Genomic DNA, 13431 nt, shown 5'->3' with positions numbered 1-13431 from the left:
CAGGAGGAGGCTGATTGCCCACCACTCAACTACCATAGGGGAGGGGCTTGCCCTCTTGTGTCATAAATAGGGCCCCACCCCCTCACCACGCAGTAAAAATGTGTTTTTTTTTCTCATAGGCAGCATCCCAACTTAGTCCTCTGGGACTAAGAGATGGAGAAGTGTGTATAGATGTAGTAGAATGTGAGTTGAGTTTGGAGAAACAGGGTAAAGTGGGTCATCTGAATTGAATGTGAGTGGCCAGACCCCATTAAAAAAATGACTTTGACTTATTACATTTAAAAATATTTATTGACTTCTATATGCGTCAGGTGGAACCAGATACGAAACTGAGATTTCCTGGTTTCTTTCAGGTAATTAAGCTAAATTAAGCCTGGGTAATGAGAGGGCACAGGAAAAGACTGATAAGAGAAAGCACTAGAGGGAGCAATAATCAAAATAATCTTGGGAAAAGCACTTTTTGAGAACACTGGAATGAGTTAGGGAGTGGGGACAGGGAGAGGGAGCTTGAGATGGGAGAAGAGTATTCTCCAGGTGTGCTGACTACCTTCCTGACTAAGAATGTTTCATTGGGAGAGTGGGCTGTCAGAGGTCCTATAGAGGCAGGGCAAAGCTTGCTAGCTGACAGCGTTTGATAAATTGCTGGCAGGCTCTGAAGTGCTTGTTTGGCTTCCTGTGGTGCCTTCGGTGCCCTAGGGTGAAAATAAAGGGGTGAGACTAGTGTTAAAATTTTGTTAAATTTAATTTTTATGAGAGATTTTTAAAAAATCCTCACCTAGGATATTTTTCCATTTTTAGATACAGTGGGAAGGAGGAAGGGAGAGAGAGAGAGAGAAACATTGATGTGGTCACATCAGTTGGTTGCCTCCTGCATGACCCTGACTGGGGCTGGGGATCAAACCTGCAACCTGCAACCAAGGTATGTGCCCTACCAGGAGTCAAATCGGTGATTCTACAATCCTCAGGCCAATGCTCTGACTGCTGAGCCAAACCTACCAGGTTTATGAGAGCTTTTAAAATGATAAAAGTAAGCCTCGTCTAGTGGAAAAAATTAAAATAAAAAACTATATCCAGTAAAAAATGTAAAAGGACAATGCTGCTCAATTCCACTCCCCATTCCCCAGAGCGAACTACTGTTCATAGTTTACTATATAGTCTTCCATATCTTTTTGTGTGTACGTTTACTTTAAAAAATAAAAATGAGGTTATACTATATATATTGTTTTGCTCTGCACCTTTAACAAATATTTACTGCAAAATATTATACATCTATAAGAGCCCATAAAACCATATATGTGCAGTTCAATAAACAGTTATAAAGCAGATGTTTATGAAACTACTACCCAGACCTATAAATAGAATATTGCCAGCAACCCACTCCTTTTCTGATCACTATCCTCCCTCTCCCCCTGATTTTATAGTAAGCATTTACTTTTTTCTTTACTGTTTTACCACTTACTTATGTATTCCTAGATAATTTAGTTTAATTTTGCCTATTTTAAAACTTTATTTATATGAAGTCATACTGGAACTATTTCCTCATGTCTTGGTTATTTTTACTCAACATTATGTTTGTAAGACCCATTTACATTGTTATGTGTTTTTTTATTCTCACTGATATATAATATTAGAATATGCCACCATTTATTGGTCAATTTTCAGTTTGGGATAGTTATAAGCAATGCTGCTATGAATTCTTGTACATGTCTCCTGGTGTATATCAGCATGCATTTCTTGTAGTTACTTAAGAGAGGAATTGCTTGATGACAGAGCTTAAACTTTAGTAGATAACTGCCAGCACTTTTTCAAAGCAGTTTACCAATTTATACTCTCATTAGCACAACATGAGAGTTTCTTTGTCCCCTAGTCTTTGCCAACACTTGGTATCGTCAGACTTTAAAATGTTTGCCAATATGATGTTTTTTAGTGATATCTGTTTTATTTTTTTTTATCCTCACCCGAGGACATTTTTTAATTTTATATTTTGTTCAGATAGAGTGGGAGGGAGAGAGAGAGAGAGAAACATCGATGTGAAAGGGACACATCGAGTGGTTGCCACCCACACAACCTAACCAGGGCCGGGGACAAACTGCAACCAAGGTACATGCCCTAAGCGGGAACCGAACCCTGGTCTCTCGGGACCGCAGGCCGATGCTCTAACCGCTGAGCCAAACCGGCCAGGGCAGGAATTCTTTATATAGTCTGAATGTTAATCCTTTGTTGGTTATATATTGCAGATATCATCTCCTACATTTATTTATTTGTTGTTAAATCCTCACACGAGGATATTCCTCCATTGATTTTCAGAGAGAGAGGAAGAGAACATCAATGTGAGAGAGACACGTTGATTGGTAGCCTCCCACATGACCCCAACCAGGGCCAGGGATCGAACCTACAACCTAGGTACATGCTCTTGACCAGGAATTAAACCCACAGCTCTTTGGTCCCTGGGCTGATGGTCTAACTGCTGAGCCTAATCGGCCAGGGCTCATCTCCTACTTTTAGATAGTCATTTTATTCTTTTGATGGCCAAAATTTCTTAACTTCAATGAATTCAGGTTTATTAATCTTTTTGTTAATGGCTTACATTTTTTGTGTCTTATTTAAGAAATCCTTTCCTGTCCCAAAGTCATAAATATATTTTCCTATATTCCATTATAAACTTGTCTCTCAAATTTATTTTTTGGTACATGCCCCTAGCAGGAACTGAACCCAGGACTCTCTGGTCCACAGGCTGATGCTCCAACTGCTGAGCCAAACCGGCCAGGGCTTATCTGTTAATTTTTAAATTTAATTATAAAAATGCAATTTTAGCCTGGCTGGTGTGGCTCAGTGGTTGAGCATCCACCCATGCACCAAGAGGTCGCCAGTTCGATTCCTGGTCAGGCCACATGCCCAGGTTGTGGGCCCAGTCCCCAGTGGGGGGCTGATGGAGGCGGCCAATCGATGTTCTCTCTCATTGATGTTTCTTTCTCTCTCTCCCCCTCTCCCTTCCTCTCTCTCTAATAACCAATAAAGAGCCCTGGCTGGTTTGGCTCAGCAGTTAGAGCGTTAGCCTGCGGTCCAGAGAGACCCAGGTTCGGTTCCTGCTAAGGGCACGTACCTCGGTTGCAGTTTGTCCCTGGCCCTGGTTGGGTCGTGCAGGTGGCGACCACTCGATGGGGCCCTTTCACGTCTATGTTTCTCTCTCTCTCTCCCTACCATGATCTCGGGTGAGGATAAAAATATAAAAATAAATAAAAACCAATAAAGAGTCTGGGCGGTGTAGCTCAGTGGTTGAGCATCGACCCATGCACCAAGAGGTCACCAGTTCGATTCTTGGTCAGGACACATGCCCAGGTTGTGGGCACAGTCCCCAGTGGGGGGCATGCAAGAGGTGGCCAATTGATGTTCTCTCTTATCAATGTTCTCTTTCATCAATGTTTCTATCTCCTTCTTTTTTCCTCTCTCTCTCTAAAAATCACTAAATTAAATAAATAAATTAATTAAAAACCAATAAAGAAAAATAAATAAATAAATAAATAAATAAAAATGTGCCCTGGCCAGTTTGGCTCAGCGGTGAGCATCCGCCTGTGGTCCAGAGAGACCCAGGTTCGATTCCCATTAAGGGCACGTACCTCGGTTGCAGTTTGTCCCCAGCCCTGGTTGGGTAGTGCGGGCGGCAACCACTTGATGTGTCCCTTTCACATCGATGCTTCTCTCTCTCTCTCTCTCTTCCTCCCACTCTATCTGAAAAAAATATGGAAAAATGTCCTCAGGTGAGGATAAAAAAAAAAAAAAAAAAAAGATAAATAAATAAAAATGTGATTTTATTCTTAAGTATTTCCATCTAGAATAAGAATAAATAATAGTTAAAAGGAAAACAGAAATTATTATTATTTCTTTTATCCTCACCTGAAGACATTTTTCCATTTTTTGTTCAGATAAAGTGGGAGGGAGAGAGAGGAAGAGAGAGAGAAACATCAACGTGAAAGGGACACATTGATTGAGTGGCTGCCACTCGCATGACCAACCAGGGCCAGGGGCAAACTGCAACGGAGGTACGTGCCCTTAGCGGGAACCGAACACGGGTCTCTCTGAACCACAGGCCGACGCTCTAACCGCTGAGCCAAACGGGACAGGGCCAGAAATTATTTTTTTATAATCATTCTTCAATTCTATAGTCATTCTTTTTTGTCTCTCAAATTTAGATTTTTTTATCCTCACCTGAGGGTATGTAATTGATTTAAGAGAAAGACGGGGGGGGGGGGGCATTGATATGAAAGAGAAACATCAATCTTCCTATGTGTTCTCTGACCCAGGATTGAACCTACAACCTAGGTATGTGCCCTGACCAGCAATCAAACCTGCAGTCTTTTGGTGTATGGAATGATGCTCCAGCCAGATGGGCTGCCCAGCAGGGCTCAAATTTAGATCTTTAATCCACTTGAAATTTATTTTTGTGAAGAGTGAGAAGTAGGGGTCTCTGCTTCTTTTTTTTAATTTAACATATTGTGCATATATTTCTGATCAACGCATAATTTATTATTTTTATTATTATTTTTGACAACTGCAGAATTTTCCTATTTGCTTTTGATGAACATTTAAAATGTTAATTTATTTGTTAATACAAACATGGCTACAATTAGTATTCTTGTCTATCTGTCTATCTATCTATCAATCAATCAATCAATCAATCATCTTTGGGTATTCATGCTAGTATTCTATACTCGAGATATCTTGAAGTGAAATTACTGGGGGTACACACATTTAAATTTTTGATAAGTAGTACAAATAAACTATTTTGCCCTGGCCAGTTTGGCTCAGCGGTTGAGTGTTGGCCTGCGCACCAGAGAGTCCCGGGTTCGGTTCCTGCTAGGGGCACATACCACAAAAAAAAAAGTATTTTACTTCCATCAACAGTGATAAGGATTCTGATTTATCTCATTTTTAATACTATCATAATATCAATAAGTTTAACATTTGCCAGTTGACTTTTTTTTTTATCCTCACCTGAGGACATTTTTACATTTATCTTTAGGAAGAGAGGGTGGAAGAGAAAGAGAAACATCAATGTGAGAGAGACACATCAAGTGGCTGCCACCCACATGGCCCCAATTGGGGCCAGGGACAAACTGCAACCGAAGTATGTGCCCTTAGCGGGAACCAAACCCAGGCCTCTCTGGTCCATGGCCAACGCTCTAACTGCTGAGCCAAACTGGCCAGGGCTAGTCTAGCAGTTTTTAAATGTCATATAAAAGTAATGCCCAGGTTGTGGGCCCGATCCCCAATAGTGGGCATACAGAAGGCAGCCGATCAATGTTCTCTCTCATTGATATTTCTATCTCTCCCTCTCACTTCCTCTCTCTCTAAAATCAATAAAGAAAAAATAGAACACAACCAAACACAACTGCTAGACTAGGGAGGAATCACATTCTGTTTGACATTGACACTGGTGTCATTTTCAGAGATCAACGACCAGGTCCCCAACAGCCCTATTTCCCTCCACTTAGATAAGCAATGGGGTTCTAAAATCTAAGACTTTGGTTAAGCCTTTCTATTGGGAGAATTGTATCTGTTTTTCTTCCTCTTCCTGTTTCCCCACAAACTGACATTAGTAGAAAGGACTGAGATGTTTACCCTGGGCTTCATTTCACCCCCGCTTTTCCCTAGTTGATTCCACTGAGTGACTGTGGTTTAAGAAGGTCATTCTTTTGAAACTTACTGGTTTTCTTCACATTGCCCTTGAAATGATCACAGGGACATCGCTTCTTTGGCAGCCTGGGCACTGCCATGAGTTTTCTCTTAGGAGCTCTCAGGAACCAGTCTGAAATAATAGGGTTGCTACTTAGATGGGAGGGTTACATGTTTGGGCGTAGGGAGTAGGGCAGGGCTTTACTTGCCATCTTCTTTGCTTTTTCATACTGCAGTGGGATGGGGGAAAGGGTCAACATGGAACAATGGAGATATCCAGTTACAATGTATATATATATTTCTGAGCAGTTTTTCCCGACCTGTGTTGGCAAGAATCTGGTGGCAGGTGTGGAGAGGGTGGCAGGATATCATTAGGGAGACTAAAAAATGAGAAATAAGACCTAAGTGTCAGCCTTCTAGTAGTGCTTTACCTGGGGCAAGCCATTCTGCCTCTCTGGTTTCAGTCTTATCTGTGAGTAAAAATAAATTTGAGAATAAGATCCAGGAAGCTTTTGGAAGGCAGCCCTGGGTTCTTAGGGGAAGAGTATGGGGGAGGAGGCAGGCAGAAATTTAGCCAGCTCTCCCCTGGACCTTGGAGGAGTCCAGTCCTCTCCGGAGACTTGGGAAGAAAACAAGTATTGGTGCTGAATGTGGTGGGCTGATGGAGAGGGGATTGGATGACTCAGCTCCGAAAAGTTCTGTACTGCTCTCAGGGACTCAAGGGAGTGAGTTAGGGTATCGATGGTGCATTGCTCTTGTTGATACTGAGTTACTGACCTTTGCACTCACATTCTTGGCCGCCTTCCTGGAGCCACCTCCCAGAACCCTGGCGTTTGTCCCTATGGCCTCTGGCGACCCCTGTTGGAAGGAAACAGGTCACTTCCAGATACTGGAAAGGGAAAGGGCCAACAGAAATGGTCCCCCAGCATTGTGTTGCCTAGTTTATCTCAGTTCCATTTCTCTTCCTTTTTTACTTAGGGATCTAGAAGTATTTTAACTCAAGTACTCAAGAGAAGAGTATTTTAAATGGATAAGGAATTGAGGTTGAAAATTTCGGCCTAGAGAAAAGCTTAGCTGGAGGTAGGTGGAGAAAGAATGGCTTCTAGATGGAAGAGAGGTCTGAGGTGGGGCTTAATCAAGACCTTACCCCCCAACCACACATTAATATCCTCATAACTTAAGGAATGAACAGATTATTCCATAAACCCGTCAGGATCTTCACCTGACCTCAAAGTTTGCTGTATTTGAATCCCTATTCCCAGTTCAACTATAAAAAGATGGCATTTACCTTTGCTCCCCTGGAACAAAAGCCATTTCTCTTTTTTATCCTCACCCGAGGACATTTTTGCATTTATCTTCAGATAGAATGGAGGGAGAGGGAAGGAGGGAGAGAGAGAGAGAGAGAGAGAGAGAGAGAGAGAGAGAGAGAGAGAGAGAGAGAACGATGTGAGAGAGACACATCAATTGTTTGCACCCCCATGACCCCAACTTGGGTCGAGGACAAACCACAACTGAGGTACGTGCCCTTAGTGGGAATCAAACCTGGGACTCTGGTCTGCAGGCCTATGCTCTAACCACTTTGCAAACCGGCCAGGGCAAAGCCATTTCTCTCTCTCTCTTTTTTTGGTACGTGCCCCTAGCGGGAACTGAACCCGGACTCTCTGGTCCGCAGGTCGATGCTCCAACTGCTGAGCCAAACCGGTCAGGGCTGCCATTTCTCTTTTGACCTCTATTCAGGTATGTCTTATCACCTGATGCTGTCTTATTCCCATTTTGTAATACCTAAAATATTTTTATGACAATCAGGGATGATGGTTTATATCTAAGATTCTGGAACTAGAACTAGGCCCAGGTGATACGTCCTCTGTATAGTAGTTTCTGATATTCCTGTCGGAATTAATTATGCCTTCACGTGGTTCCCTATCATATTTGAATGCAGTTCTATTATTGCACAATTATAGTTTGTTGTTTAAACTATGTTGTGAGCCTGGCCAGTGTAGCTCAGTGGTTGAGTGTTGACCCATACACCAAGAGGTCGCCAGTTTGATTCCTGGTCAGGACACATGCCCAAATTGTGGGCCAAATCCCCAGTGGGGGGCATGCAGGAGGTGGCCAATCAGTGTTCTCTTTCATTGATGTTTCTATCTCTTGCTCCCTGTCCCTTCCTCTCTCTAAAGTCAATAAAGAAAAAAAAAGAAACTCAACATTAAAATAATAATAATAATAAAACACGTTGTGACCTGAATTGTGTCCCTCCCAAAATTCATGTTGAAACTCTAATCCTCAGTACCTCAGAATAACTGTATTTGGAGATAGGGCCATTAAAGAGGTGATTGGATTAAAATGAGGCTGTTTTGGTGGGCCCTAATCCAATCTGGTTGGAGTCCTTATAAGAAGACATTTGCCCAGCTGGTATGGCTCAGTGGTTGAGCATCGACCCATGTACCAAGAGGTCGCTGGTTCGATCCCCAGTCAGGGTATATGCCCAGGTTGTGGGCCCAGTCCCTAGTGGGGGGCATGCAGGAGGCAGCTAATCGATGTTTTCTCATCGATATTTCTATCTCTCTCTCCCTCTCCCTTCCTCTCTCTCTAAAATTCAATAAAGAAAAAAAATTTTAAAATAAAAAGACATTTTAACACACAAAGAAACACCATGGATGTATTTGTGAAGAGGAATGACCAAGGAGGGGTCCATCTGCAAGTCTAGGAGAGAGGCCTCAGGAGAAACCCAATTTAACACATTGCTCTTGGACTTCTAGCTTCTAGAACTCTGAGACAGTAAATTTTTGTTGTTTAAGCCACCCAGTCTATGGTATTTTGTTATGGCAGCCCTTGCAAACTAAAAATATTTTCCCCTTCTAGATTCTGAACCAGTAGCTCAGTAGTCATTCAGCTGAATGGTTCCTGACACATGGTAGGCACTTGGTAAATATTTGTTCAATAAGTGAACAGACAATTTGTCTAGAGAGGGCCCTTAGAGATCATCTGGTTCAGTTCAGTTCTCCTGTTTCTCAGACTTGTGCCCTTTCTGCCGCATAAGTGGAGGATGTTGCATCATTTCCTCAAATGCTAGTTTCTAAATGTTTTCATGTGCTGTTCAAGTAATTCAAACAGGCAGAGCCCCTGCCATCTAAACTTTTCTAATATTTTATTCTCACCTGACTTCTCTTAGTTACAGGGAAAAGCCACAGAATAATAGAGCCAGAGGAATCTTGGTTGGATCGCTTCATTGAAAAGTCTTTTTTTTTTTCATTCTAAATGTAATATCACTACATTAGAGAAAATCTAGAAAGTACAAATAAAAAAATATGTACTCTTACCAACTGTTGGTATATTGGCATGTTTCCTGCATATGATTTTCTTTATATAGTGATAACCATAGTAAATGAACAAATTTCTTTTTACTTTATAAGCACTTTGCAATGTCATCTTCATTTTTTTTTCTATTCTCACCCGAGGACATTTTCTTCCATTTTTTGTTCAGATAGAGTGGGAGGGAGAGAGAAGAAGAGAGAGAGAGAGAGAGAGAGAGAGAGAGAGAGAGAGAGCATCCACGTGAAAGGGACACATCAAGTGGCTGCCACCCGCACGACCAACCAGGGCCAGGGACAAATTGCAACCGAGGTATGTGCCCTTAGCAGGAATCGACCCAGGTCTCTCTGGACCGCGGGCCGACGCTCTAACCGCTGAGCCAAACCGGCCGGGGCTGTCATCTTCATTTTTAATGATGACACAACACTCCCAACAAGTATATGTGCTCCAACTTACTTAACTGTTCTCCTGTTGCTGAATAGTTAGATTGCTTTATTTTTGTATATTGATAAATTTCTGTGTGCTTGTAACTGTTTTCCAAATTTTGTATTATCTTGGGCAAAATTTCCTAAAATGGAATTTCTGCGTCAAAAGTAAAAAAACAGTTCTGGCCCTGGCCGGTTTGGCTCAGCGGTTAGAGCATTGGCCTGCGGTCTGGAGAGACCCGGGTTTGGTTCCTGCTAAGGGCACGTACCTCGGTTGCAGTTTGTCCCCGGCCCTGATTGGGTCGTGTGGGTGGCGACCACTCAATGTGTTCCTTTCACATCGATGTTTCTGTCTCTCTCTCTCCCTCACACTCTATCTGAACAAAATATCAAAAACATGTTCTCAGGTGAGGATTAAAAAAACAACAACAAAACAACAAAAAACAGTTCTGTGTTTCTTGATATCATTACCCAATTGCTTTTATTTTTAAAAATCTATTGATTTTAGAGAGAGGGGGGAAGAGAAAAAACATCGATCTGTTGAGAGAGAAACATCAGTCTGTTGTTCCACTTACTTTGCATTCATTGGTTAATTATTGTGTGTGCCCTGACCTGGGATCAAATCCGCCCCTTAACGCATTGGGATGATGCTCCAACCAACAGAGCTACCCGGCCAGGTCCCCAAATTGCTTTTAAAAAGACCGTACTAATTGCCCTGGCCAGTTTTCTCAGTGGTTAGAGCATTGGCCTGTGGACTGGAGAGTTCCAGGTTTGGTTTCCACTAAGGGCTTGTACCTCGGTTGCAGTTTGTCCCTGGCCCCGGTTGATGTCGTGTGGGTGGCAGCCACTCAATGTGTCTCTCTCACGTTGATGTTTCTCTCTCTCTCTCCTTCCCACTCTATCTGAAGATAAATGCAAAAGTGTCCTCCGGTGAGGATTAAAACAAACAAACAAACAAACAAACAAACAAACAAACAAATAAATATAAATAGTACTAATTAACTAAATCACTACCTCTTATTTTTCAGATGAAGGAACTGAGGCCCAGAGGGAGTTAACGAAAAGGCCAAGTTCATAAAGGTAATGGAGATACATCTAGAGCTAAAATTCAGGTCCAAGAGTTGTATTTTCTGCAGCCCTATTTGACTCCAATATCACAGTGTGACTGAAAATGAAACTGTATGTTGCTATAGCATTTATGGACCACCTTTATGATTCTAGTATAGCTTGTACCACCTCTACTATTGTTTACTTCATATTTTCTCTTTTAATTTACATAACAGCCTTATCCCACCCTGGCTGGTTTGGCTCAGCGGTTGACGTGTCGGCCCACAGACCAATGGGTCACAGGTTTGATTTCAGTCAAGGGCATGTACATCGGTTGCGGTTCATCCCTGGCCCTGGTCGGGGTTGTGTGGGAGGCAGTCAGTTGATGTGTCCCTCTAATGTCGATGTTTCTCTCTCTCTCCTTTTCTCCTTCTCTCTCACTCTATCTGAAGATACATAGAAAAAACATATATCCTCAGGTGAGGATTAAAAATAAATAAAATAAAAACAGCCTATCCTATCAATATTATTTGTGAGATTATGTATTTGATTACATGCTTAGATTTTTTTCTAACATGCATTAAAATAAACATAACTATTAAAGTAAATCTACTCTATATTTCATCTACAGTCAGTTTTGGAAAATACTGACACAGTGGGATAAGCATAGACTGTCCACATGGTTCTGGGGTTAACTGCTTGCTCTGCCACTTAACTGTGTAGTCTTGGACAAGTCACTTAGGTTCTTTGATCATTGGTTCTCTCATTTGTAAAACCAGTACTGGAGTATCTACCTTGCAGAGTTGTTAGGAAAAAATGAGATACTGTGGGCGCCCAGTGCCCAAGCAGATGTTTAGTACATGATAGTTTTTATTGTTTTATTTACTTATTTAATCCTCACCCCAGGAAATTTTTTCGATATTTTGTTCAGATAGAGTGGGAGGGAGAGAGAGAGAAACATCGACGTGAAAGGGACACATCAAGTGGTTACCACCCACATGACTCAACCAGGGCCGGGGACAAACTGCAACCGAGGTACGTGCCCTTAGCGGGAACCGAACCTGGATCTCTCAGGACCGCAGGCCGACGCTCCAACCGCTGAGCCAAACCGGCCAGGGCACCAACAGTCTAGTTTAGGTGGAGCATAGAGCATTTGTTAGAGAGTGAAAGAGGTGGAATCCAGGCTGAGGACTCTAGGTTTAGTATTCTAGCCTTGGTGTCTGTCAGTGATGGAAAAGCCTTCTCTTCCAGAATGGTGGGCTAGGCCTCAGAAAACTCTCTCTACAAGGAAGAAGAAGATTGAAATTGGGGTAGAGTAGGGTGAACTCTTAATTTTAGGACCAAGTTCATGCTGAGTATGTAACAAAACTATTTCACCTCAAGGTAGCCCTTGGGAAAAAAGTTCTTTCAAGCAGAAACATACATGGGGATGAGCTCTCTTCTGCATGGTTGTTCTGCTAAGGGCTAGATCACTGGTGCTGATTCAAACATCCTAACCAAGAAGAGTCTGCTTCCCAAAAGGTGAGCTATTAAAATAGGGCTTGGGTCCTGGCTGGTTTTGCTCAGTGGTTAGAGCCTTGGCCCATGGACCGGAGAGTCCCTGGTTCGGTTCCCGCTGCGGGTGCGTACCTCGGATGCAGTTTGTCCCCGGCCCCGGTTGGGTGGCAACCACTCGATGTGTCTCTCTCGCGTAGATGTTTCTCTCTCTCTCTCTTCCTCCTGCTCTGCCTGAAGATAAATGCAAAAAAGTGTCCTGTGTGAGGATAAAAAAAAAAAATAGGGCTTGATATGGCTAACACTTCAAATATGGATGCTATCTGGTGGTATGATGTTTCTAGTTTATTTCTTTGCCATTAAGTAGCATTATAAGTGCTGGTGGGGTGTCTGGTGCACTATAAAGAATACAAGCAAGCTCTGGCCAGTTTGGCTCAGCAGTTAGAGCGTCGGCCTGCGGTCCTGAGAGACCCAGGTTCGGTTCCCACTAGGGGCACGGACCTCGGTTGCAGTTTGTCCCCGGCCCTGGTCGGTTGTGCGGGTGGCAGCCACTCGATGTGTTCCTTTCGCATCGATGTTTCTCTCTCTCTCTCTGTTCCTCTCTCTCCCTCCCACTCTACCTGAACAAAAAATGGAAAAATGTCCTCTGGTGAGGATTAAAAAAAAAAGAAAAAAAAGAATACAAGCAAGGACTTCCTTATTTTCTGCAAATGTGCAGTTGCCCTCAGCACCTTTACACCACTGCCACCAAGATTGGCCTTGGGGAAATTCATTACTCTGCGGGAAGAGGGATTGGGGGAAAAGTAAGGGAGTAGATCTTTGTTGAGCTAACTTTTAAAAAAATTTTCTTTGTCAGCTACAGTTTCAGACATTTTCATATACATGATCTCATTTAACTCTCAACTTTCTTTGGATGTAAGTACAGTTTTCTCCCTTTTGTAAATGAGGAAAGAGGCATTGAGATAGGCTAACTGGCCCCAAATCCCTGTAGCTAAAAGGAGCTACATTTTAATGCATTTTTTGGGCTACATTTTCTTTTCTGTTTTACCACATTCTCCCCCCCCTTTCCCCCTTTTATAGAAAATTAATTTTATTTACCTGAATTTGGGTTGCTAGAGACCACGGACATCAGCATTAGTGGCAGCAACAGAAGGAGGGAAGAGATTAGAACTTTCATTGTGACTGTTGGCGATGCTGTAAATCCCTTGAAGAGGGTGTGGAAGGTTTCCAGTTAGAAGCTCCGGACTTCTTGGGATGGCTCAGGCCTCTGTACTTGGCTTGTAGGTTTGTGCTTTAATCCCAGGCCAGTGTTCCCATTGGAGGGCGAGATCAGCTAAATGACGCTGACCTTGTTAGGTAACAGGTTGAACCATGTGTTTTACGGGAATCTAGGAGGTAAAACTGGCCAAACAAAAGCCATGAAGCATTCTTAAGAACATAAGTAACCGATAACTTGGCAGCAGTATTTCTTTCCTCCCCT

At 42.6% G+C, this 13431-nt stretch overlaps 1 protein-coding gene across 1 annotated transcript; it reads right to left on the bottom strand.

Annotated features, from left to right (window-relative positions):
- Positions 1-307: 307 nt before the first annotated feature.
- On the bottom strand, positions 308-13198 carry CXCL17 (C-X-C motif chemokine ligand 17). Its single transcript, XM_036275769.1, has 4 exons — positions 13050-13198; positions 6451-6531; positions 5705-5806; positions 308-692 (listed from the first exon to the last, which is right to left on the bottom strand). The coding sequence occupies exons 1-4, from the start codon at positions 13126-13128 to the stop codon at positions 595-597; spliced, it is 360 nt and encodes a 119-aa protein (XP_036131662.1). The 5' UTR covers positions 13129-13198; the 3' UTR covers positions 308-594.
- Positions 13199-13431: the final 233 nt, after the last annotated feature.

Source organism: Molossus molossus, unplaced genomic scaffold (assembly GCF_014108415.1).
Source record: "Molossus molossus isolate mMolMol1 unplaced genomic scaffold, mMolMol1.p scaffold_m16_p_21, whole genome shotgun sequence".
Classification (NCBI taxonomy): Eukaryota; Metazoa; Chordata; class Mammalia; order Chiroptera; family Molossidae; genus Molossus; species Molossus molossus.
This window is presented reverse-complemented; position numbering and strand designations above follow the sequence as displayed.